The 25,588-nt window shown below is 41.1% G+C and overlaps 1 protein-coding gene across 1 annotated transcript in view; it reads right to left on the minus strand.

Annotated features, from left to right (window-relative positions):
- LOC120720911 (neural-cadherin-like) overlaps positions 1–25,588 on the minus strand; it is a 233,486-nt gene that overhangs the window by 62,618 nt on the left and 145,280 nt on the right. The window contains exons 27-30 of the mRNA XM_040010769.1: positions 13,873–14,000; positions 10,169–10,290; positions 8,298–8,421; positions 878–1,058 (exon numbers count right to left, since the gene is read on the minus strand). Coding sequence (XP_039866703.1) covers positions 878–1,058; positions 8,298–8,421; positions 10,169–10,290; positions 13,873–14,000 — 555 coding nt within the window. The remainder of the gene's footprint in view (positions 1–877; positions 1,059–8,297; positions 8,422–10,168; positions 10,291–13,872; positions 14,001–25,588) is intronic.

Here is a 25,588-nt window from a genome sequence, read left to right on the forward strand (position 1 = left end):
TATTTTCCACAGTTGCGCTTTCACACATGCAACACGCAGCAGGAAATAGTCCGCTTTCACATGTGTTCAGACATCTAGAAATGTGATGTGTCGTGGCGCTGCCAGGATGCAGCACGTGGTAGGTGCCACACATCATACCCACTTGTTAGTGTTAATTGCACAGCACACACACAGGCACAAACTGACATTAACACAAACCTTGTATACGGGAGTTGGCAGGTTAAAGAAAACGTCTAGCCTGGATGTATTTGTTCACATATCCAGCTCCCCTGGATAGCTCTTGGAAAAGTTCAGGGCTGCTTGTGTGAAAACAGCTTAACTGAAGTGCTCCATGTTTGTAGTTGCATCCTCAGCTAATTTATTAAATGCTTTGGTTCACCCTCAGCTGCTGCGTCCTTTGCCATAGTTGTTGTGGCCTTGGAGCCACACAGCTTTTATTCTGTTTTACAGTCTAGGTTACCCGGTAACAAAACAGGGGGTTCTCGTCAACAATATTTATGGGAATGTTAACCGTAAAATTTCTGACAGCCATGTTTACTATAGCCTTGAAGACCAAAACATTACACTGAAAATAAAGCTGCTCAGGATCCCTTGAAGCTGTTGGAGGAAACAGCCTGTACCATGTGACACAGCTGAAGTGATAAGCTGGGAAGGACGTGTGCATTTTAGCATTTAGAGCGATTTTGTGATAGCACAAACTCCTTGTCCGACAATGACCAAATATGTGTTCGTTTCACATACTGTAATCTGACATAGTCAACAGGGAGTAAATGATCTTTGAGGCCACATGGATGATTTTCTTTTCTTTTTAATGTTACAGTCAAGAACAACATTTTATTGCATAATGTAAAACAAAAATAATAAAAAATTGGCATACCTTCTTCACACTGGTGTCCTGTGTATCCGGGTATACACTGGCAGCTGAAGGAGCCCCACTCACCGTGACAGCGACCCCGGTGGCCACAGGATGGATAGCCCATGTTGACACAGCTGCTATCTGTGGTCAGGCAGCCTGGAGAGCTGGACTGCGAGTCGGCCGGGGAGCCCAAATCATACAGCTGAACGGAAGAGATACAGGGGAGGAGATGGGAGGATTAGTAAATTTAGAGAAGGTAAAGTTGAAGAAAGGAGAAACTGGATATGAAGTGAAATTGGAAAAATATAAACAAAGAAAAACAACAAGAAAGCAAAAAGGAAAACGAGGCGGAAATAGGAGGGAAGAAAAAGTGGAAAAGTTGAGATGCGAGGAAGGCAATAGGGAGAGGTGCCAAGAAGTAAGTAGCTTACATACAGAAGGCAAAAAGGCAAAGTGACAGCAGAGAAAATGGGATTAGGGAAGACACGGGACAGACGTATAAGAGGGTCAGCAGCCAGAGGGAGAGTCGGAATATTCGAAAGAGGTAAGTAAAGTCAAAGAGAATGAAAATGAATCGATTGAGGAAGAAAACTCTAAAATACACTGAAAGACATAAACTCAGACAGTCTCTTTCTTTAAATTGTCATCTCTTTGTCTCTCAGAGTCTCTCGTCACAATGATGAAACCAAACTCTTGACCAGAGAAACAGCATGGCCACCTACAGGGAGAGCTGAAAGGACAGAGGAACCTTGAACGCTTACAATCGGATGTCATAAAATACATTAATATGTTCAGTCACCTCCCTGCCAGGACCAAACTTTATGAGTGTTTGTGCTGCAGAGAGGATGCAGGAATGTGAAAGATTGTAAAGTGAAATGAATCATGCCATCAGGGAGCTGCTGATTGGTTCTGACCTCCAGCAAAGAGGGCTCTTATTGGTTGTTGACCTTTAAATGCTACAGCTCCACAATTTTCTGGGGTTGAGCTGATCATGTTGATCGCCAAGGACTGAAAGACAAACATCTGCATTCTAAAGCAGAAAGACATGTTGGCGTGTCTGCCATTGATTCGACTGAGCATCGGTGTCGCTCCAGTATGTGTGCATGCGTGTGTCTCTGAGCACAGCACTGGCTGATACATGAGCTCAACTTAAAAATACAGCTGCTTCTTCATGAATAACAAATTACGGCGTGAGCTGAGAACAGTGTCACACCCCCACAAAGAGACGCAGCAGGATGCCATATTTGCCACGATTAATTTCAGGTGTTTGGTATAAAAATGTCTCAACCTACACAAAGTGAAAATACATTCTAAATGAAAAAGCATGCAGCTGGAGTGTGCTGTGCAAAGAGTGAAGTTTCACCCAAAATGTCTGAACCTTGAAGCACTTCAGTCACACCTTGGAGGAAGTGATAATGAAGATGACTGACAATGACATGCAGAAGTCAAGCATAATGTCACCTAAACAGCATGAAATGAGTCTTTATAAGTATTGAATTCAAATTTACAACATGTGGTAAGATGATGTCGTTTAATATCGTTAAAAATTCTTTTTTTTTTTTTATTAGTTCGCCATCTACATGTTGGTTTTATTTCACTCCCTCACTTGTCTGAAAGAAGATATTTTAGCTACTTTAAATTGCTCCCAGTGTCCATGCCTGCCAAAAGCAAAATGCAATGCAATACAAGGCAACATCTAGACTATGATTTCCTAAAAACATACAGAACTTTTTTTGCTGAATATATATTTTGGTGAAATGAGAAAACATCATCTGTCCACGGTGTTCTGTAACTTCTGTTTTGAGGTAAACTTTTTGCTGAGAAACTCTGTAAATCAAGTTTCGAATCATAGCTAGTAGCACTCAAAAAGCTATTAGTCAGTGTGCTGTAACTGCACACCTCCCTACTTAACAATGTAGTGACAGATATGTCAAAAGCACAGAAAACCTTAAAGCTGTAATGCTACTCTGAGAGCTGAAGGGAGAAAGGAAAGCAGAATAATGATAAGACGAGGATGGAGAAAGTGGAAAACGGACAAAGGTGAGTGACAGCAGGGGTAAGAGAGGCAGAGAGGTAGCTCCAGAATAGAAGCATATTAAAAGGAAATCATTTCCTGCCTTTTTACCTGGACGCAACCTCACTATTACCACCGGGCTTACTCCAGTCTCATTTATCCTTTTAATTCATTCACCTTTTCCTGTTTAGGTTACATGCAGCCATGCACCACACTTCACTGGTTTTAATTAAGACAACATGGTATGCAGTGTTAATTTAGTCAATGGGAACTGCGATGAGAATTTTTCATGCCAAAAACTTACTTAAATTTGTACCTTTGTACTGGTAGATTTTCATACTAAAACTATCATAAAAAATGTTCAAGACATGAGAATGAACCACGTTTGCTTTGCTCAGCGGCCTTGCAGATTCTGTGGAAAAATTCAGCAGCTTCTGAATAGCTTTTTCTGGCTCCCAAAATCTCTCTACTGGTTTACTAGCTTGGTTTCATAAGAAGCTCCTTACTTTCAGTAACACTGAGTCTGTTAGCAATGTGATCTGAGAGTTTTATACATATGAACTAAACCTGTGTGCACATTACCGCAGACTGTAGCTAACATACATATAGGCAGGCAAGATGTTCTTTAGATTTTCCCAAAATACTGAAGAATACATCAACCCATCTACTCAAACTAAACCCAGACAGGGTTTTAGAGAACAACTGAAAGAATGATGTTATGGATGAGCTGCTACTCTTCAGTAGAAATAACTGTGCAGCTTTGGCAAAGCTAATGCTAATGCTAGCTGACCATGGTCAACTGTGATTTTGTTCCAATTAAGGCTTGACTGATTAGCCAATTCCAGGTTGCAGGCAGGTGTTTTTGGAATAAAGTGTTATTTCTGTAAATACATTATTAATTTCTCTAAATAAATAACTTATAAAGGACAATTAGTATATAGTTCCTGATGCTGCCTTCACTCCGCCTGTGTACAAAGATTCAAACATGTAGCTCTGCTTTTCTGTATGAGCAATTAGCCTTATAGCGGGTGGATACAGAGGAAAATGGTGACGTGATCTTACAGCTTTGAGGACTGGAGGTACAGACATTACTTTTGTTTTTATTTAATGAATGGGCAAGAGCACAATGGTGAAATGCAACTGCATCCAAAACGGAAACAATAATGGTAAATGGCCTGTATTTGTTTATCGCTTTTCTAGTCCCTAAGGACCCCAAAGCGTTTTACACAACCTGTCATCCACCCATTCACACACTGGTGATGGCAGCTACATTGTAGCCACAGCCACCCTGGGGCGCACTGACAGAGGCGAGGTTGCCGGACACTGGCGCCACCGCCAATGTGGCGCTCTGACCACCACCAGTAGGCAACGGGTGAAGTGTCTTGCCCAAGGACACAACGACCGAGACTGTCCAAGCCGGGGCTCGAACCGGCAACCTTCCGATTACAAGGCGAACTCCCAACTCTTGAGCCACGATTACCCCAATAATATGCTGCTAACACAACATCAGCTCTCTGTAAACATCTGTGCAGACAGTATGCCAACGCTGAGCTAACACAAGTGACGTTAAAGCTACCGAGACACCAAATTTTAATAGGCAGTGGTGAGCAGTCAGGCCTGTAGCGCTGTAGCCTTCACTTCACTGTGGCAATTGCATTTACTGTCTTTGGGCTGTTTTTCTTAATCCCTGCTTTGTGTTGTTAGTTTTGGATTCGTACATAAAAACTAAAAGTCATGATAACGTTGCTTTTGTTCACATCGTGCCGCGGCAGTGAGCTCGTCTGTGATTCCCACCCCTACTGCCGGTGAGGAGGACATATCAACATCAGCTACCTTTTTACCTCATCGACAGGCACTCACACCCATGCAGAAACAGATGATGTTGCTATAGCAACAAACATGACACACTGGAACATTTTTGCAAGGAAAGGAACAACAACACCAGAGGAAAAGGAAAAAAATAAAAATCATACAATGCCGGAACATGTCCATCAACATTATTAATCATCAGCACGCCTACTGTTGCATGCTTTTGGGGATTTATTATACTCATGTCCGCCCACACACATCATGCAGATTTCTCTCATTAGTACACAGTGTTTGTGCAGCCTCCTGCTACATCCCTGGCTAAGGTAAACCACACTAACTCCAAGCCTTCAGCACTGCAGAAAGACAGACTTATATCCTTTAATATCGCCGCTCTTGAGATTCAACATCTTAACAGAGCTTTTAAATTGTCTACTGAATGGATACAAATAAATTGTGTTTATAGAGACAACAGTTCTAAAAGCCACCCCTAGAGGCCTCGTGGCTCCTCACACCTAACCGGAGTGCTGAACGAAAGGATGTTTGAATTGACTGGCCAAGGTTGTTTTTCATTTAAACATAAGTGTGCAGAATAATAACTGCTCTTTCCCACAAAACACCTGGGTTATTACTTAGCAACACACAGACACACCTGCATACACAGAAATGCCTTATTAGTAGACTGAAGAGGAGTCCTTAGAATATGAGTGGACCACAAGAAAAAAGAAGGAAACACACACACACACACACACTAAATGATGGAAACTTGTCAGTTGCACAGTTTTATGTGTTTAAAACTTCTGCATCATGACTGTTTTTTTTTTAGCAAACAACCAATTACTATTTAATGCTGGAAACAGAGGATGTGTCTGCAGGACACCGAGAGAGCGACATATGCCTGGTAATGAACCCGTTTGTGCTGACACTGACCTCATTAAACGGAACATGTATTGGACTAAAGTGACAGAGAGGTTGTGTAGTAGTTGGCTCATGATATTAGGCTCACATTATTGACTGTTTTTATTGGTTGGCTGGTCGGGCTAATCAATTAACTCAGCGGTCCTAGCGCATTAAATGCTCATGTGTACCCGGCTGAAGGCAAGCCACAAATAACCCACTCTGAGCCAGCTTTCAGTGTTTTCCCGGTCCTCACTACTTCTATACACACACACACACACACATGCACACACGCACACACACGCACGCACATTAGAGAGTGACCATAATCCAGACAATGATGAACAGCAGTCTCACAGTAATTCTCTCAACACTGAGCCATATAATATACTCTGTTATGACTAGTGAAATATAATTTCATAAATTATTTAGAATATAATCTTAAACTGTACAAACCAATCTCCGTTTTATACCTAGAAATATGATCTCCTCCACGTCCATTATGTGGGGCTTATGTGCTTTAACTCTAAGAAAGAAATCCATCATACGCAGTGCTGGCATAATGCGATGGAAGCGGAATCAGCAGGAGAAAAACTATTTTGCTCATCTGCATTTAAAAGCACATCAGGCCTGTCCACATAAATTTCCTGTGATGTTTTTTTTAATAAAAGTGTGCATTTAGTCAAAATCTTCCACTCCAACATTTGAATAACTTCCCTGAAATGGTCCAGCAAAAATACGCTACTACCCGTTGTTCACTTCTCTCACTTAATTTAAATTAGTAGCTGCAGCAGATTGCAACATGCAGTCAAAACAGAACTGGGTGATTTTTATTTGATTTTAAAAACACTGTTGGCTTCCAGCAATCATGAAAAAATGATAAAAAGGATAATTGGAATAAAGAAATTACTATTTCCTTTGTTTTTAAAGTGAGTCTTTCCTTTTGTCCAAACGGTAACCTCTGACGCACACGCCAAAGTGCCACAACTGCAAAGTTCCCCTAATGGACATTGAAACTGCCTACAAAAGTGAGTCTACCTGCAGACTTCCCTGTTACAAAGCTATGATTTGATTGGCTGCTATAGGTGAATGGCTATTTTTAGGGATTGCTTCTTTTTACTGGAGTCACTGAACTGACTGAGAGCTATCTGACAAATAACATGGCTGTCTGTCTGTGTGATGCAACTTGCTAACCGCACTAGCTACATTAGCTAGCTGCACTAGCTACATTAGCCAGCAACCATAGCTACCGTATTATCTAAATATGGTAACATCTGACCACTAACAAGGTGGCAGCCGACACCCTCACATTATTGCATACCACAGAAACCAATATGAGAGAACACGTTGCCTGTGTAAATCTATACAATGTTAGAAATCAAGTGCACACCTTTTCTTTACAGCTTTACCTCCATTAACCCCAAACTCAATCCAAGTTAGCTTCACCTCCAGGAAAGATGATGAAAGGTCTGCTACCAACAAAATCTATACAGAGGAAGTTTAACTGTGGTGGTTATTAACAGATGCCTCTAGTTGTGCTCGTCTCTGGATCAGATTGGCCCACCTGCTTCCAGCAGGGCGCAACGAAGATGTCGGTTGGTGTTAAGAGTTTAGTTGCTCACCCTTTGAATACCACACAGGCCTCCCAAGGTAAACAAGCCATCTACAACCTGGGGCACCCTTCAGCACCTGAAGACATGCCATGGTAGAGATGGACTAGCACTACCCAACAGTTGCACATGTGAGACACACTCCACAATCCTTGTCTGCACCACCCTACCCAAGTATCCTATGCCCCCCGTTACCTTCAGATATTAAGACAATATTGCCCAAAATTCTGATGACACTTTTCCACCAGATTGAAAACACATCTAACTGTGGAGGACAGTTTAAACAAAGTCTAAATCATACAGTAAATGCCACTATTGAACAGATGCAGAGTGAGAATGTGACATTATCACAAGCAGCGAGTAACAAAGGTAATTTAAAAAAGTTTAATAGGTAACACATAACCTATTTGGAGCTGAAAGTCAAATATCTTCCAAGCAGACCCATTTAATTTCTAATTTTCTGCCATGTGAGTTTTGATTATCAGGGAACCCACATCTCACACAATCTTTGGCAATCCAGTCTGAAAAGCCTGACATTTATGTCTAAATACCAGTTAAAGCAGCCGAGGCTCAGCAGTTTTAGATAGACAGGGGCAAAATTTAGCAGTCACAGCTTTATTTGATTCATAACCAAAAACTGTAGCAAAACGTGCAATTTTAACCAAAATTTCAGGCTTCAGAAGACTGCAGGTTCACACGAGGCTGTCATAAGAGAAGCCTGTGTTCATACAGAAATGATTTGGATTTTGTTGGGGCTGGGCTCAGATTGTCATGGCTGAGTATAGAGTCCTTGACTTTTTAACTCCGGCAGAGCTGGTTACTTGAAAGTCTCGATTTGATGTCAGACTGGGCAGGAGAGGAAAGGTTCATATTCCATTTCACTCTTAAAGTGCACGTGTGTAACATTTGAAATTTCTTTGAGATTACAGTTAAAAGCATAAAAACCCATCTCTCACATGGCACAAGGGGACTGTGAATGTCGAAGCCTGTTATTAATCCATTTATCAGCTGGAGTGCAGGTGTGAGTTTAACTTTGCTTGCATACTGGTGTGCTAATGGTTGTGTGGTTATGTATGGGTGTGCGTGCGTGCCATTGTATTATAAAGTGTGTTACCTTGCTGTCCACGATGAGGTTACGGACGCAGCCGGTGAAGTGTTTGTGCTGAAGCTGGGGGTAGATGTATGGGATGTCCTCGTTCACACCGCCGAGCTGAAGCACCTGACTCATGTTCAGGTGTCTGAAACACACAGCGGGACAGAAGCATTCAAAAAGCAAGGAAGGATGAAACAGAAAACTATAAGACTTTGCAGCAATGAGAAAGAGCCTGAACCTGCTGCTTTAGCACTTAACAGTCTTATTTTAATCAGCCGTTTGCAGTTCAAAATAGGAAATCGAACATGTTATCAGCAAACAAAATCTGCTGGTTCATTCTGCTAAGTCGCCTAATTAAAATGTGGCGTAAATCTTCTTTTTACTTTTCTGGATGCCCCTTATTTTCTTTTTCTGTCTCTTTATGAAAGAGAAGTTGCTGCTCTAAAACAACAACAACAGTCTTATTCTCCATCTCTGATTGTCGGTGTTGTCACGAGTATCCACAGCAAGACGTTCGTTGTCCAGCAGCAAGAGTATTTTTCATCTAAGTTAATGTTTCTGGGGCTACAACCCCGTCCAAACAGCAGGCAGACGCAGGGGAATGGCAACAATCATTTGGTAAACACAGAACGCTGATAAGAGCACTACAATTACAGCCAAACAGTAAAATTAGTTGTTAATATTAATACCATACTTCGATGGTCTATGGGGCTGCAACGCTAACTGCAAAACTTTGGACAGTTCTTTACATTTGCAGTTCCTTAAATCAGCGGTCCCCAACCCTCAGGCCACGGACTGATCCCAGGCCACGAGAGTTGAGGCTCGGGTGTGAAATTTATGGTTTTCAGGGTTTTTATCGTTAACTCGGTTTCTCTGGGTGTTTTCCCGTGTTGTAGTTGTGTCTTTTTAAAGAAATATTTAGGCGTTACCATAGCGACCAGAGAGCATTAAGGGGCAGAGAGGAGGATGTTACTCTCAATGTTGTTGCCGCATTTCAGGAGGACGCTGCTAATAAAGTGAATTCACGTTTATTATTATATTTACAAAATACCACAATTTTTGTCTTGGTCGTATCATTTTATTTTGTTATATTTATCGCCGACACCTTAAAGGCCGGTCCGTGAAAATATTGTCTGACATTAAACTGGTCTGTGGCACAAAAAAGGTTGGGGGCCGTTGGCTTAAATGTATATATGCATATGACATCCCATATAAACAATGGGATGTCGCATTTTCTCAAATGTAAATGTTGTAGATTTTGTGACACTGAGCCAAATAGTTTTGAATAATTATCATTTTTACAATTACAGTAAAGCTTACTGGTAGATTTTCATACTTTTTATCATGAAACAAATATGTTTTTGTTTTTTTAATCACATGTTCTGTATATAAACTCATAAAAGACAACACAAACAGTTTCTATTAAATCTGGTGTATAATTTCTTTTTGGGTTAAATTCGTTGTTACTTTTGCAAAAATAATTCTGAGGTTTTATGGCAGAGAGAGAGCATACAGTCTCATCCGGCTATACGTTCATTTTACAGCGTAATATTTAGTTCTCATTATAAAATAAATGACCAACGCAGCTGTAACTTTCACCATGCAAAGTGACAAGACTTAAAGAAACTGCAAATGTTTGCGATTTAGCTTTTTCTTCGGTGGAGACGGTCACCCAGCACTAACAACCAACCACTGCTGGGGAGCATTCAGAAGTAGAATCAAGCCACCATGAAAGCAGCAGAATCGAACTTTGAAGGACACTTTTTTCTTTTTTGCAGTCTTGTTGAAAAATGGGAGCCTGCTAACACATGGGCCAAATTACAAGCAAACCAAGTCTGAGGCAGTGAGAAAGTCTGTGGTGTGCACGCATCTGTTCAGGTGCTTCTTTTTACCTGTCGGTGTTAGGCGTAACACCCATCACTTCACAGGAAGAGTGGTCTTGAGAGGTCAACCAGCTACCCACCAGTTCCTTCACCGCTGCCCCTGAGCATCGATCCAGGGTGAAACGTACTTCCTGCAGAGAAAACAAACCAGCGCACGATGTACTCAAATAATGCTTCAATAAATCACAAATAAGTCATTTCTCTGAACTGTAACGAGCGTACTTTCAGCATTATTACCATGGTGAGAAGGGCATCTGACTCATATTTCTTTCATTAGTGCATGCTGCACTGCTCTGCTGCATGACAACTTAAACATGTGGACTTGCCTTAACAAGAATGCGATTAAGCAGAAGCCACAGCAGCTTATTCCAGTTAACTAGACTCTTTATTCCATCTGCTGTTTACCTCTCAGTAAACATGCCTCCTCCTTCCTGTGGTAATTAGTAAAGTTTTAACCCAAACACACACGCTACCCGATGGCTCACATCACAGGAAAAAAAAGAATAAAGCATGTAAGAGGGCTGAAAATAATTTTTTGGGGGAAATCTGGTCCATTGCCTTAACCTTCCAAAAAAGTTGGCGCTGAAATCATTATAATTACTCGGCTGGATAAAAAGCCAGTATGTGCCAGCACAGTTTCAGTCATCAGTGTGCTAAAACAACACCTTTAACTTACTTTTCACACATCCACGATAAAAGCTTTCAGACATACGTCAGGAACACACAGAAAAAATGTCATTATGCTTGGTAATACCAATTCTATTTTCTGTCAGATATTGAAAGTTATAAATCAGTTAAAAGAAGAATACTCTGTGATTTGGATAACACTCACTACAGATGATTAACAAACACACCAGGCAGCATAGAACAGCATTTATGTGTTGTTTTGTTTCTACACCTGCTGGTATCACCTCTGTGTGAAAACAGATTCCAAATATGATGCCTACATCATTCATTCCAGTACGATTTTGGCACGTTTTTTCTCATATTTACATCATTAATAATAATAATAATAATTTCACTTTAAAACAGGATTTACATGCAGCGATAAAGTAACGTAAACAGCACGTGTTTGCATGATTAAACATTAATACAAACTCTGTATCAACAGCTAACGCTGCAGATTTTATGTAAATAATTTATTTTACTTTAATCAAGTCATGTTCCTGTTAGCAGACCGTGGTTTACTTATTTATCAATGTGATTCTTAATGAAGGACAGCGAGACAATGGTTCTTTGGATCTATCATTTTCACAAATGTTACTTAATTTGAAGAAAACAAAAAAACAAAAACACTGCTCTTGGTTCTTGGCTGCTGAATCACAGAGTAAATCTCCCAACAACAGCACTGTCCTTCCTGCTTTGGATCTCATGCTGTCACACAACCAGGTTGGATAAGCCGCAGCTGACTATTCAGGACAAATGAATAGATTCACATGTGATTTAGAATAATACCATTGTGGTGCAGAATAATCCTCGCTGTAATAACAAAAGTCTGAATGCATTCTAGTGTTCACGCGATTCCGAATAATGCTATCGCATTACCCGAAAGTCTCACTGCATGCTTTCGTTTGGCTGCTCTCATTCTCAATATTGAACAAATTTCCCTGTGTTTGTACGTGTGGTGATGGGAAGCTGAGCCTGAAGCTGTTTTCCTTTCATTCAAAAGAAATAAAAAAAACAGTGAACAAAATTGGTGTTTTCTACCAAATTGAATAGTTTGGCAAAAGCCATAAATGAGACACAAATTTTAGTCACACTAGTGAGTAGCGAGAGTGAACGCTCTCTGACGGCGTCTCCTTTCTTATAATCTGAACTCAAGGCAGCGTAATAAGTGTGTTTTTGAAGGGCGGTCTGTGGAACATTGCAGGTCTTTGAGTAATGAGCTAAATTAAGCCATTTATAAATTAAGGGTGACATAAGTGTAATTATTCAATTTTAGGTTTTCGAGAGGCCTCTGATGGAGCTGAATATGAAAAGGCTTCACACTGGCCGTGTGTGTAAAAAAATGTGACTCAGTCCTGTGCTTTTACTGAAGTGCTCTAAAGTGGTACTGAAGTGGGATGCTGGGATGAAAGAAGGCTGAGATGCAGCCAGGCGCCCAAAGCCTACAGTGACACTGCAGCTTTCATTATGTCACAGCATCTAATAATAGAAGCAGGAACTGTCATTGATATACGACAGGCAAATAATATGCGGAATAATCTTAACAACATAAAGATTTAGTCCAATTTCACACTAATTTAATTAACTTGCAATTATTTGGGGCAGAAGATGTTGCAAGAGGGCTACTGCAATCATCTGTCTGCAATTATCCTCCTTTGTACTCTACACTGCAGACAGTTTTATAATACTTAATCACGACGTCTTCCCCATTTAGATTCCTGGAAAATAACAATATTAAAAAGGTTTGCGTGGAGCCGAATGGGCGATGCTTAAAGTCTAGGACATATACTAAATATATAACCTCATCTCTGAGATCATACATACAAATCAGCAGCTTTATCAAATATACCAGAAAGAACATTCAGTTCAAAAGACATGGTGTAAATTTTTTGGCCCAAAGACTGTAAATAAAAAAGAGACATGGTCTATAAAACAATGAACTCCCGTGTTAGAGCTTCAGTGTCAATATTTTTGGTCTCTCCCTCTCGATGAGATATGGGGACACTCTTTTGTTATGTATTTTATTTTTAAATGGGGGAATAATTTACCCGATGAGCACTAATGCTCTATAAAATAAAACTTTAAACTAGCAAATGAGACCATAAATGTATAAGTGTTTACTGAGGTTACTATTCAGGGGAGCCAGAGAGTCACTCTCTTATAGACTCTGGCACAATCAGTGGTCCAGCTATGACCATCCCCTTCCTGCTGGCCATGTAGTCTTTATTTTGGACTGTCAAACAATTAACAATAATTCCAACTTGAATGGCACTTGTCATGTGCATTTATATGTTAAGAAATTAACAAGTATTCCCAAGAAATTGCCAATTTAAATCTTCTGAATACAAGGACATTTTGAAGGAATATTAGTGGACTATTCTGGGCTGTTATCTGATGTTTGGGGTAATTTCAAAAGTGTGCATCATATATTTTAACCAGAAGAGCGACCAGAAGAGCGCGGGGTGTTCCTGTAAAACTGCTAACTATCTTGTGCAATACATTTCTGGTAAGTTTTTAAAAAATTACCGCACTACTGTCGTTTTATCCAAGATTAATAACACATCGCATGCATTTATATGTATATACAAAGTAAAGCAGCCAGTATATTTCAACCAACATTGGGTTGATTCATCACTTAGCACGTGGGCCAAAAACCCAGAATCACTCTGGTGCTAATGTTACTTAAATAAATGAACTGTAGGCTTGTTACTCACAATCTGCACAACTAAAGGAGCAGCTTACTTACTGCATCATATCCCCTAATGCAAAGACAGTGACATTTATACATGATTGCAGAAGGTGAATGCAATGTATGGTAAAGGTAAGAACAAATTATATTCAAGAAAGAAAAATCCATATTTACAAATTCACGTGTTTCATGTGCATGACAATATTAGATGTGCCTTTAAAAGTAAAAAAAACAAACAAAACAAAAACAATCTCATTAAAACTGGATAAAAAAAATATTTTTTCAGTGCGATGTGAATTTATTTGAACTTATTTGCTAAATAGATGATGGCTGCTGTTAAATGGAGAGAGCGACCCACCTTGCTGTTGCTGCGGACATCCAGCCGATGCCACCGCCTGTCTGCCACGTTCACGTTGCCTGGCAACTGTAGCACCACTGTGCCCGAGCCATGGTTGATTTTCAAGGTGGGGGTCCCGTCTATTAGCTCTAGACAGAGAAAGAAAACGAGAGGGATGATAGGTGAGGGGTGAGTTGAGAAATTAGTTTTCAGAGCTGCAATATGAGCACTTTTTAGCTCTGTTGACAACCAATCTGGTGGTGGTACTGAAGTCTCGAAAACAGCAGCAAAACCACTGTAACAGGATAATGTATGCCAAAGAATTAAGTGGTGTATGAAAAGTTATTTATTAAAGAATGCACCCCAACATAATGTACCAAATTGCCAATATTGTCTCTGTATATTTGCTCTAATGAGGATTATTGCACAGAGGCTGCTGTGATCTAGTTTTTTTCTTCATGGCAGTCAACAAACATCAGACAAAAGTTATTACATTCTATTTTCTGACTTACTCAAATGGGAAATTAAAAGTTAATGAAGTGGTTAAGACTGCCTGTGTGCTTTGCACCATGTGTAAGGAAATAAGAGACCGACCGGCATTGGCAATCCATCATCACGCGTGCCGAACTTCAAAAGTTCATGCTGACACATAACAGTGAACACTAAACATCTGCTTATACTGTGGGACTGAAGGGACTTCTTAGTTCACGTAACAGCAGCTTGTACTTAGTCTGCATCAGAACTCTCACCCACAACTTTCTAAATGTCAATTTATTGACTCAGTGGAAAAAGGTCTCCGATATATCCACTCATTGAAGTATTTTTAGGCCTCTAATGGTTCCAACAGTGTTCAAAGAGTCTCCGGGGTCTGTTTTCATTAAGGCAAACGGATAAATCTGGGTCATTTCATCGTCGTTCCTATCACTTCTAATGTTCAAATGGCAACTTCTGGGTGAAGCAGTATCCAAAACTACATTTCCTGAAATGAGCACTAGAGGTTCATTTAAAAATACACTAAATTACATATATAACCAATCCAGTTGTAAAGTTTGAATTCACAGAGGTGTGGCTGTGTTGACTGGCAGGTAGCTCCTGATACAGATAGCTATAGCTGGTGTCATCAGCTAGACGTCCCCCCACCACCTAATATGAATCACTAAACTGTGTACAAGTTATATGGAACACTATAAAACTCGCTACACTTGGCTGATATGGTCACTTCTGGCTCTAAGAAATCCAGGATGTTGCTGATCATAACACATTTAAACCAGAGGGTGATGCCACCATAGCTACCTCCTTCTTTTATATACTGTCTCTGACATTGCTCGTGAAAAGTAGGTCACGTTCGTGCATGACTCTTATGAAGCTGATCATCACATTAAGAACTTTTTTACTGTCCCATTAGTCCACAGTCTGCACTTCCACTTTCCAGCGGTGAGAAAAAAAACTTATGAAGAGTACGATCCAATTAGAAATTAGTGAAAAGAGTTACAAATGTGACTGCAGCGACTTCACAAAATATGTCGTAATTATGTTTTGAAATTATGGCTCATGTCAATACGGCAGCATGTCTCTGTTGGCTATATTCAATTAAAAATAATAATAGGCCGTCACAGTTCATGTCCAACAACTTATTATTCCCAGTTTTACCCACTGCCCCCCCCCCTCCCCCTTAAGCTACAATCCCACACACCCACTGCCAGAATTAGGTATTTAATTTAAACTAAAGCATTTGTTCTTAGGGTTCATTTAGAATACTCCCATTTGGCTTTTCTCTGTTAACTCCGAGTCTGGCGAAGTGAAGTACTTTCAGTATATGTTAGGATTATAATTAAGACAGAAAAAACTCTGGCATCAATTTCACAACTTCTGCACTCTGACATTTGTCTTCACGCTGCAGTCAGTTGAAGTTTGAAGTCAAAAGAGGCTGACAAAAATCAAATTCCCTTCTTAGCGCTCTTCAATCCGCCGTGTGTGTCTGACTTCAGCTCTGCTTTCGTCATCCCTCTTGCTGCATTTCTTGCGATGTCAGTCTGCCTATCAGCACTCTTTCATCTCCTGTCTGTGTCTTTTACCTCCTGACTTGCTTCACTCTTTCATTAACTTCTTCACGGTAACTGACATTTTACATTGTGCCACTTTCAAATAAGTCACCATTGCTTTCTACTGACAGCTTTCACTTTTTACCGTGCTTTTGTGCAGCACTGTTTTTATTTTATTATTTTTTTATCAGCCTCACTTATGACATGTATTCAGATGTGATTATTTTAATGTTTGTGTGCAAAAACATTATCACTGAAAAGATGCCAGAGAGTTCAATGCAACCCATGCAGATTCTTCTTCTTCTTTTTAACACAAGTAATGTTTGTCAGAAAATGACATAAAATATTTAATAAGTGTAAATACATTTTACATCTACATCTGGAGCCTGTGTCTGATTTTTTGCAACAAACCTAAATTTCTCCTTAAATAAGTAAAGTTATTAGCAATGCTGATGAACAATGATAGACGATGGCTTTCTTGAGTAGCCACGTGTCTGACACCATGAATGTAGAGTGGCGGTGTGTTGATGACCATCCTTGCATTAATATAGTGAGACTCATTAACTGTAGTGTTAAAAATAAACTCTGGGAGTAACCAGATAGCTAATTGGTTACAGTGTATGTCACATGGGCACAAAAGCCAACAGCATTGGGAATTGAACTATTAGTTCTTGGTTAAATTCCCGGTATAGCAACTTTTAACATTTGCTTTTCACCTGCACCAACTTGCCACATTGTTACGGTGTAATGAAGAAAAAATAGTCAAAATAATTAAGAAGTGTCAGGATCTGGAGACTCGACTGGAAAGTGCTATCAGGCACCTGAGTTCCTTGGTCTCCACCCCTGGGCGGAGCCATCTCCCTGCTGCAGTCCTGCACACCTGAGACTGATTCAGGGCAATCAGGTTGAGGATTTAAGGTCCCCTCAGACTCTCCTTCACTGCCAGTTCATCAACGATCTCACGTTGGTATTGACTCTGCGGCTTTTTATGCGCGTGCCACTTTTTCATTGTTAACCTTGGTTTCGTGTGCTTCAGATTTCCTGGACCTTCGTTGTCATCACCCTCAACCCCAGCTCGCCTTGGATTATCTTCATATTCATAAGGAATACGAGGACCCTCACCTGCCTGCCCTCCAGCCTCACTCACCACCTTGCCTTGGACACAGCGGAACTCAGGTCTGCCAGCCTTTCCACTACTCCCCTGGACTACCACCGCCTCTCCCTCAAAGCGAGATTCACGCCAATCACCAACGCAACAGCTTCTTAACCGTCGCAACCTGCTAAATCCCCATTCATCCCCCCTACTGACCCACGGCTACTTCGTTTGCAACTCCTTGTCACGAATTCACTGGTTGACTAAATAATAAACACTGCAAAACGTTTGAGCCGTCTCTGTTTGTGGTTATCTGCAATCGAGTCCAATTTAGCTATCGGCCCGCGGCCATTGTGACAAGAAGGACGTTTCCTCAGTTATCACTGCAAAGAGATTAAGAGCTAATGTTATTAGTTGTGTAATTTATTGAGGAATGTTAGACATTACATTTGACATTAGCATGTATTTTAGCTGTTAGGTCTGGGTACTCTTTACTGAAAACATGGTCCAAAATATACTAAAAAACAATCAAATGCAAACGGTTTTACCAATTTTACTGAGGAGATTCAATAGGTTTGTTTTTCAGTGTGTTGTCAGCTCCCTTCTAAAAGTGTCTTTTTCTCTCTACAAATCTTTTCCTAAACCTAAAGAGTGCAAGAGGTGACCTGATATCTCACTTTATATGGGTTCTGCACAGCATGTCCCTCACCACCGGAGAATGACTCCAGTTTGCGGTCAACATCTAAAGAATTGTCCAGCTCATAAAAAGAAGTCCTGATCTACAGTTGCATCCCTGCTGAACACCATCATTACCAGACAGAGCTGCTTAAATAACAGTTTTTAAAAAGGAATTAATGAAGATGCATTTGGCTTATTGTATAGACTGCTTAATGAAAAAGATTGGAAAGCTGGCATTCAAAATAAAATACTGTATACAACATTTGTCTTCCACATAATAGATGCAAATAAAGTAACCTATTTATTTTTGTAGTTTAGCTGTATTAACATTTCAGTCTATAGTACCTGTCTCCGTTAGGTCACCTTAACAGTGGGTAAAACCAGCTGCTGAAAGTGAAACCTAAAGAAACACATACATACCAAGAGAGAGTCAAACTCTCCTTTTCAGCTTCCTGTAGGTCAGCCATAGCCACACTGGCCTTTCCACATGTTTAAAGTGGAACGCTTGCGCAGGCCATTCTGAACGACCAATATCATTATTTATTTGGAGGACTTGTTGAAATTCGGTCCTAGTGAGCACATGATAAGCTGGTCTTTTATAATTGCTTTGCCAAGCCTGAGATGTGGCTTTGTGATGAGAGCCCCATTCTTCATTACGCTACCTCTCATATAGGAAAAAAGAAAAACAAAGCCCTGGCACTTTCATTTTTCAAACCGCAGTCAGCTAGAGCAAGTTTGTTGCTGGCCTCTCTTTTCCTCTCAACTCCCATTCAATTTCCTGGACATTGAGCTGCAGGATGAGTAGATGCAACACTTCAGGAATGATCCAATTAATTTTAATACATTGGCCAAGGCCAGACAATTCACCAAAAAGAACAGTGTAAATTCAATATATCAGTTCAAGTCAGAGCTTTCCTCCTTTGTTTAACTTGTACATTGTTCTCTTTAGGCTCAGCTCATTCCCCGACATTTAAGCTGCCTCATTCATTCCCTTCTCATTTACTGTCCTGCTTGGGACCCTTCAACTTTTTTTCTTCTTTATCTCGCATATCTAAGTCTTTCAATTGCAATTCTTCAGACTGCCCCATCCCCACCCTCAGGGGAATTTCTTCTTATCTTGAATCTATCTTTATGCCAATGCTCACCCCAAACCCTCCAACACTGCAGCATCCAGATAAGTCCAAGCTGGTAATACAGTGACAGCCAGAAAAGGGCACCTGCATAAACCTAACAGAAAAACAGTTTGTGAATGTATTAAAAAACAAACAAACACACACAGGTGGAGGCAGGTGCAGAAAAGTGCACACACAAACAGGCACCCAAAACAAGCTCAACTGCAGATTGACCAGCTGATTGTCCGCCGCTGCCAAGAAGCCTACCTGTCAGGACTGACGTGACATTCCTCAGGAGAATAAAACAAACTTCAGAGGTGTCAAGAAAGTAACGCAGGGAAGACGCAACACAAGGAAAGAAGGAATAAGAAGCATGGATGGGAGAGAAGCGGGAGGGGAAAGGAGGAGGAAAAACGCAAGGAGAGGACACGAGGAAAAAGTAATGGTGGGAGGGGGGAAGTGACAGCAGGGACAAAGCTGGGAGAAAGTAGCAGATGAGAGAAGGTGACAACAGATGGGCAGAAAATGCAAACAAAACAACAGCGAGAAGAAAGTAATGAGCAGAGAAAACAGACAAAAAAATGCTTTAATCTTTTAAAATCATCACAGAAGTCAAGATTTTTATTTGATTGAATTATTCTTTGTTTTTGTTAATGAGCAACTAACATCAATCAAAGCGCGTGTGAATACCTTTTGTTTATTTCTACCACAGAACGTCAGGATTATTCACCACTGATGTTTCCCAAAATCTGCTACAAACCTGTGCCACTGTCCTCACTTCCTAGACCGCTTTCACAATAAAAGCACCTTCACCTTGCATTCTTTTTGCTGCTAAAAAGGACATACTAGTTTGATCCCATATACTCAAAATGTCAGAAGTGAGTAATAGTTTTGTTTTCTCACAGACTTTCAAACAATTACATTTCTTTTTTGCAACCAGAGGAGTCACCCCATGGATGCCATTAAAGAGAATCGAAATTTTAGTGCACTTTTCCACTGACTTCAATTTGGAGACCTGGAGGCTACAACTGTCTTTTATATACAGTCTGCCGTTCCTCTTGCCGACTGGATGTGAGAAAAGCTGGAGCCTGAACAGGAAAAGCAATTAGGAAATCTAGTGCAGCACCCGCTGTCACAGGCGTACAAGCTTCAGCACAGGTGGATGCTTCACTCCATGGTTAACCTCTGCGATCTTTGATCTCTGACAACATTCTCGAATCTTGGCTTTTTGAACTGAAGCTCATTTAACCTTGTGGACACCACACTTTGGGTTATTTAGACCAAATACTCAATTTTGCTCTACAAGGGCCTGATATCCACTTACGAGGACGTTATACTGTTATTGTTCTATCAAAATTTTAAACAAATATCCTCATATGTGGCTCTCATTTTTCTTAGAAACAAAAATTAGGTAAAAAAAAAATCTGGTAATTCTTTGTTTTTTACGGAGCCCCGCAGGGGACATGGGAGAAAAAAAAATTAAGACGGACTTTTGCGAGATCTGGCAAAATTATCTCGGGATCTCGCAAAACAAACTCGGGATCTCGCAAAACTTTTGCGAGATCTCGCAAAAGTTTTAGCTGCATTCTTCCCGTTAGCTCGAAGCTAACGGGAGGTCTCGACCTCTGTAGGTCGGCTGTAGTAGGTCTTGACCTACTACAGCCGGGAGGAATACCGCTTTCCCGGCACATCGTGCCTCGACCTCCCGGTCAGCTTCGAGCCGGCGTCCGAAGAATGCGGCTAAAAGTTTTGCGAGATCTCGCAAAACTTTTGCAAGATCCCGAGTTAGTTTTGTGAGATCTCGCAAAACTTTTGCGAGATCCCGAGTTAGTTTTGCGATATCTCGCAAAACTTTTACGAGATCCCGAGTTAGTTTTGCGAGATCTAGCAAAACTTTTGCGAGATCCCGAGTTAGTTTTGCGAGATCTCGCAAAACTTTTGCGAGATCCCGAGTTAGTTTTGCGAGATCTCGCAAAAGTCAGTCTTAATTTTTTTTTCTCCCATGTCCCCTGCGGGGCTCCGTAGTTTTTGCATTCATCAGGTCCCAATATGCCCAAATATCAAAGAGAAATTAAAAATGCATGCCATGAATGAGTTCGGGTCTTAGGAGGTTAAAGCATTTTTATTGGTTTATTTATAAACTACATTGTAGGAACTGGTGATATTGTTGCGAGCTGACGGAAGAGTATGATATCATCTATGAGGTCACAAATGTCCCGGCTGCTACACTGAAAAAATTAGACCACGGGTCACTTGAATGATGTGAGACACCACACTGTGTGATTACTTTCGTCTCCAGGAATATACCTACCAAGGTGAAGAAGACACTCCATCCCTCAGCTGTCTTCTGCATATTAAGTAAAGAGTCACTGGATATGCAGTTATTACTATTTTATCTGTCACTGATAAAATAACATAGTAATAAAAATCTTTATTGTTCCCAACATAATTGTAGCATAAGAACTACTGTTGAACTTCTCCTTTGGTGCTCTGGCAAACAGAAGCCCACTGAGTGAAAGAGTAACACAGAGACAAACAAACAGAGCCGGTTAGGAAAAGAAGAAAAGGATTGAGAGGTTAGCAGGAAGTGCAGCGGGCTGGCAGGCCAGATGGGAACATCTTCATAGGGACCAGCGTTCTTTTTAAATGCTCTGGGTGTACCAGGGGTTAAGACAAGACTTTGCTCTTAAAGGGCTCATCCACATAACCGTGCTTCGTTTCTGCTACTCATACGTAATTCATTACCTCCTACTCTGAGAGCGACAAGAGGCAAAGAGAGTGAGAGAAAGAAAGACTAAGAGGGCGAGAAAGTGTATGCTTTGTGTGCAAGTCGGGTTTGAACTCCCACAGAGGTGGAGGGGGGGGGCTCTTAAATATGAAAAATGTCCTCCTCGTCTGACGGCCCGAGGATACACAGGAGTCACAGCGAGAGCATATGGACTGCATAAACAGCATTACAAATCACACCGCTACACACATAACCCCCCTCCTAAAAGGCGCGCACACACACAAACACACAAACGCAGTCGCATGTACACAAGTTCCCACAGAAGTCAGTCTGTGTACAAATCAGCAGGCGAAACAGCGAGAATATAGCACAGAACGTCTTGTATAAACGATCTGTCAGCTAGCTAGCTAGCCCCACAGCCGACGCATATTGGATCTCCACATCCAGCAGCAGTTCCCATTTGAAAGCCACAGTAGAGCTAGGCTGGGGGGTGCTGCTACATAGCTGTGGAAATTGAAGGTAATGCCAAAGCGAATCTGTGTATTTATGTGTGCTGCTGTTCGCTCAATCCATTTTCTTTTGTATTTATGGCTTTAATTCATCATGCAGACCTCCTTTGGTATAGCAGCACAATATCAACAAATACACATCTATATTAAGTCGAGACAATATGCTCCTCTTGGTTCAAGAGAAAAGTTGAAATAAACACAAACTCTCGGCAAGCCTTATCTGACTCCCTGCCGGCCAACTTTGCTCATTCCGCAAGGGCATTGTAATTGCACACATTTAATTTGTGTTGTTAATTTGTCTATCGATTGGACAAGCGCAGCCCCCTGGCTGGAACACTTTGTGTGTCTGTGAGTGGGAGAGCAGTTTTGTGTGTTTGTCTGAGCACCTCAGACGCTTGCAGTCATGTTTGTCATTTACTGTTGATCTCACTGGGCACAAATCATTACCGCAACAAACAATCTCCTAATAACAGCCGAGGTCAAACTGCGGCACTGCTGATCACGCCGGATCCTGATGCTAAGAGAGCCGCTATATGTGCAGCGCTAATAAAACTGTCAAGCTGCCAGACTCGAAGGCACATTACATTAAATTTTATGGACTTTCAAGCAACATATAGAAACGCAACGTGGGTCGTTAAACGGATGGTTTGACATTTCGGAAAATACTCTTTTTGTGTTTTGAGCCAGATGATTGATACCACTCGTGTCACCTGTAATGTCGAGACTGTAATTGTAGTTTTCTTGGGGTTTTGCGTGGGACAATATCTTGGCAGGTGCAGTGATTTCCTGGTTCCTCTCACTTGCCTGTCAATCTAGCGGCGACTCCAAAACTCACTCGGTGAACCCATCGAGAAATAGTTCAGTCTCTCTCTGGAGAGCCAGAGTAGCTTCCAGTCCTTATACAAGAAAGCAAATAAGCACATTTCAAAATATGATTTCCTGGAAAGGCTGTTTCTTTATTTGTTGAGCTGTTGCTGCCATGCATCACTGTGATTGGCACAACTCTTTCAGCAATATGAGCTTTGAGCTGCTGCACATACGGGAACCAAAATAGCAGGTGTGCTTAGAGATGCTCACACAGTCGTGCCGAGAACCTACTGCTTTGCACTTGTTGTGCTTGATTAAAATAGGGCACATAATCTGCCTTTGACGCAACCATTGTAGCCGTGTGTAACAGAGGTGCATTGAGGTAAATAAGTATATTAGAGATTGGATAACCGCGGGGTCACGCTGTGAAGCGGTGACAAGCGGTACAGACAATGTCAAAGTAAATGTCAGTCAGACAGGTGGAGGGGCAGCGAGGACAGTGCCACACTTGTCAAATCTGTAATGTCAAATGGAAATAATAGGAAGCCAGCCTATAAATACACACACAGAAAACGATTCATATCAATTTTCGCTCACCCAAATCTTTTTTTCTTCTTTCACAGCTGGGACATAGATTTGTGTTTTGTTTTTTCAGCTTCCCAGTCAGGCTTTCATGGAGAAAGCGGCATGTTATCGCATCACAGTGAGAAGGTCCTGGGTTTGAATCCAGCCTGAGGCATTTATTGTAGAGTTCGCATTACAACCCTGCATATGTGTGGGCTCTCTCCGGGTACCCGAGCTTCCTCCACAGTCCAAAAAACATACATGGGGTTCAGTTAACTGGAGACAGGTGTGAATGTGAGGGTTGCCTGTCTCTATGTGACAGGGTGCACCTGCCTCTCGCCCTACGAAAGCTGGGATAGGCTCCAGCACCCCATGAACCAGAAGTATATATGGATAGATAGATACAAAGTGACAACCATTTATGTGTTTGATATACTGATGCAAGTCTTCTGTGTCTGCCCTGTGCTGTTATTTGCTAATGGTATAGTTTTAATGCTTAGAAATTAAATTCAGCTCAGCAGTTCAACTCAACAGTGTGCAAATAAAGTTTACCGTAGGGACCGGCTTTATGTTTGCATCTCGTTATGTTGTTTTTACAGCACGCTCTAACATGCACTGCAATCTAAATAACTGATTAACTAGCATCCCCGAAGCAGGTCCTAAAATAACCAGAAAAATTGTTTTCACGCAAAAGCAGCGCCGCACAGCTGGTGTTTGTTCGTGGCACGAGAAGCACCTCTTGACTAATTATTTGAAAAGGTTATTCCTGAATACAGTATCTGTAAAGCATTGTTAAGCAAAACTAAATATTGTTCTCTGACTGCTGCTCTTTTGTGCTGGAAATCTGGATGAGCTCCACGCATGAAAACGTGCAACCGGAGCTTAGCGTAGAACAAACTGACCCTGAGCTGCTATTCAACATGGTCGTCCTAAGCTTAAAATGCCTTTATGTACATTTTAAGCTCACATGCCAGCAAAGGTAAATGGATTTAATGGAACATCCAATGTTCTGGTCTTAGCTAGAACAGAAGAGGTCAGCTTAGGTATGGGTATTATTCAGCCCTGCACACGTACACGCACTAACTCCACCAACTCTGTGTTATAACCATGTAATCTCTTCTCCCTGAGTGGCCAAAGATTGGATGTAGTACACGGCGATGTTCCCAGTGTGCATTTATGTGTGTGAGTGCCTTACACCTTCTCTGGCCTACACAGCAGGGCTGGCTTGCTACAGCTGCCCTCCGGCGGGATAAAGGGCGGATGAGTGGGTGGCTTTGGAACAGCAAACCAGCATCTCAATAAAAAGCTGAAGTGGAAGTTTGCGTGTGTGTCTCTGTGAAGCACTGGCAAATTTGATCAACCGCGATGGACAGCAGCCCTAACAAGGCTTAATAACAAGCCTGTTTCACACATACAAAAGCAATACATTCAAAATGAAAATCCTGGCTTTATATTAGCGCGATACAAAGTCATGAGTAGAAAAACGAGGCTATGCAGCACTCTCCTTTGAATCCACCTGACATTTCATATTGTCCTCGCTTTGATCCTTCAAATGCACATTTCCCCTCTTTCTTCCAATTCTTTTCTTATTATTGTAATTCTCTTTTCAAACTACATTTTCAGTCCTGCATTAGTTGGCGTGAATCCCTCCAACCTTACGATGTAATTTTCTGAGCAGCTCTTGAACTCATAATGGATTCATGTCAGAATGAGACCTTCAGCATTCAGTCCACAGCGCATCCGATTTGGGAGTGAATCATCCCATTTTCTCTGATTCCTCTCGTAATTAAGCATCAATCCAGTTTAGCGCTTTGAGCATCAGCGGGAGAAGCGGATGCTCGAAGCTGTTCTTTCAATTATATTTGAACAAAACAAGTTTTTTTTGTTTCGAGAAATCAGGTTCATAGTGCAGTCAGCGAGTTTGTGTCACCTTAAAATGGTGCTTTTTTTTTGTCCCTTTCTTCTCATCAGCTTTGTGCTTTATGTTAATGTGCTCATGGCAGCTCATTGTTTATTATATTTCAATGCAAGCTTCCTTTACTTTTGGACGTTAGATTTCCTATTTTGAGTGCAGTTAATTTACACAAGGACAGTGAAGTCATCGAAATAATAATTTTCATGGTATATAGACATGCATTTTTGGACATTATTCTCACTTCCTTCATTTCTGTCTGATATGTAGGTGATGCTGAAGAAAAAACATC

Source organism: Simochromis diagramma, unplaced genomic scaffold (assembly GCF_900408965.1).
Source record: "Simochromis diagramma unplaced genomic scaffold, fSimDia1.1 OVJJ01000603.1, whole genome shotgun sequence".
NCBI lineage: Eukaryota > Metazoa > Chordata > Actinopteri > Cichliformes > Cichlidae > Simochromis > Simochromis diagramma.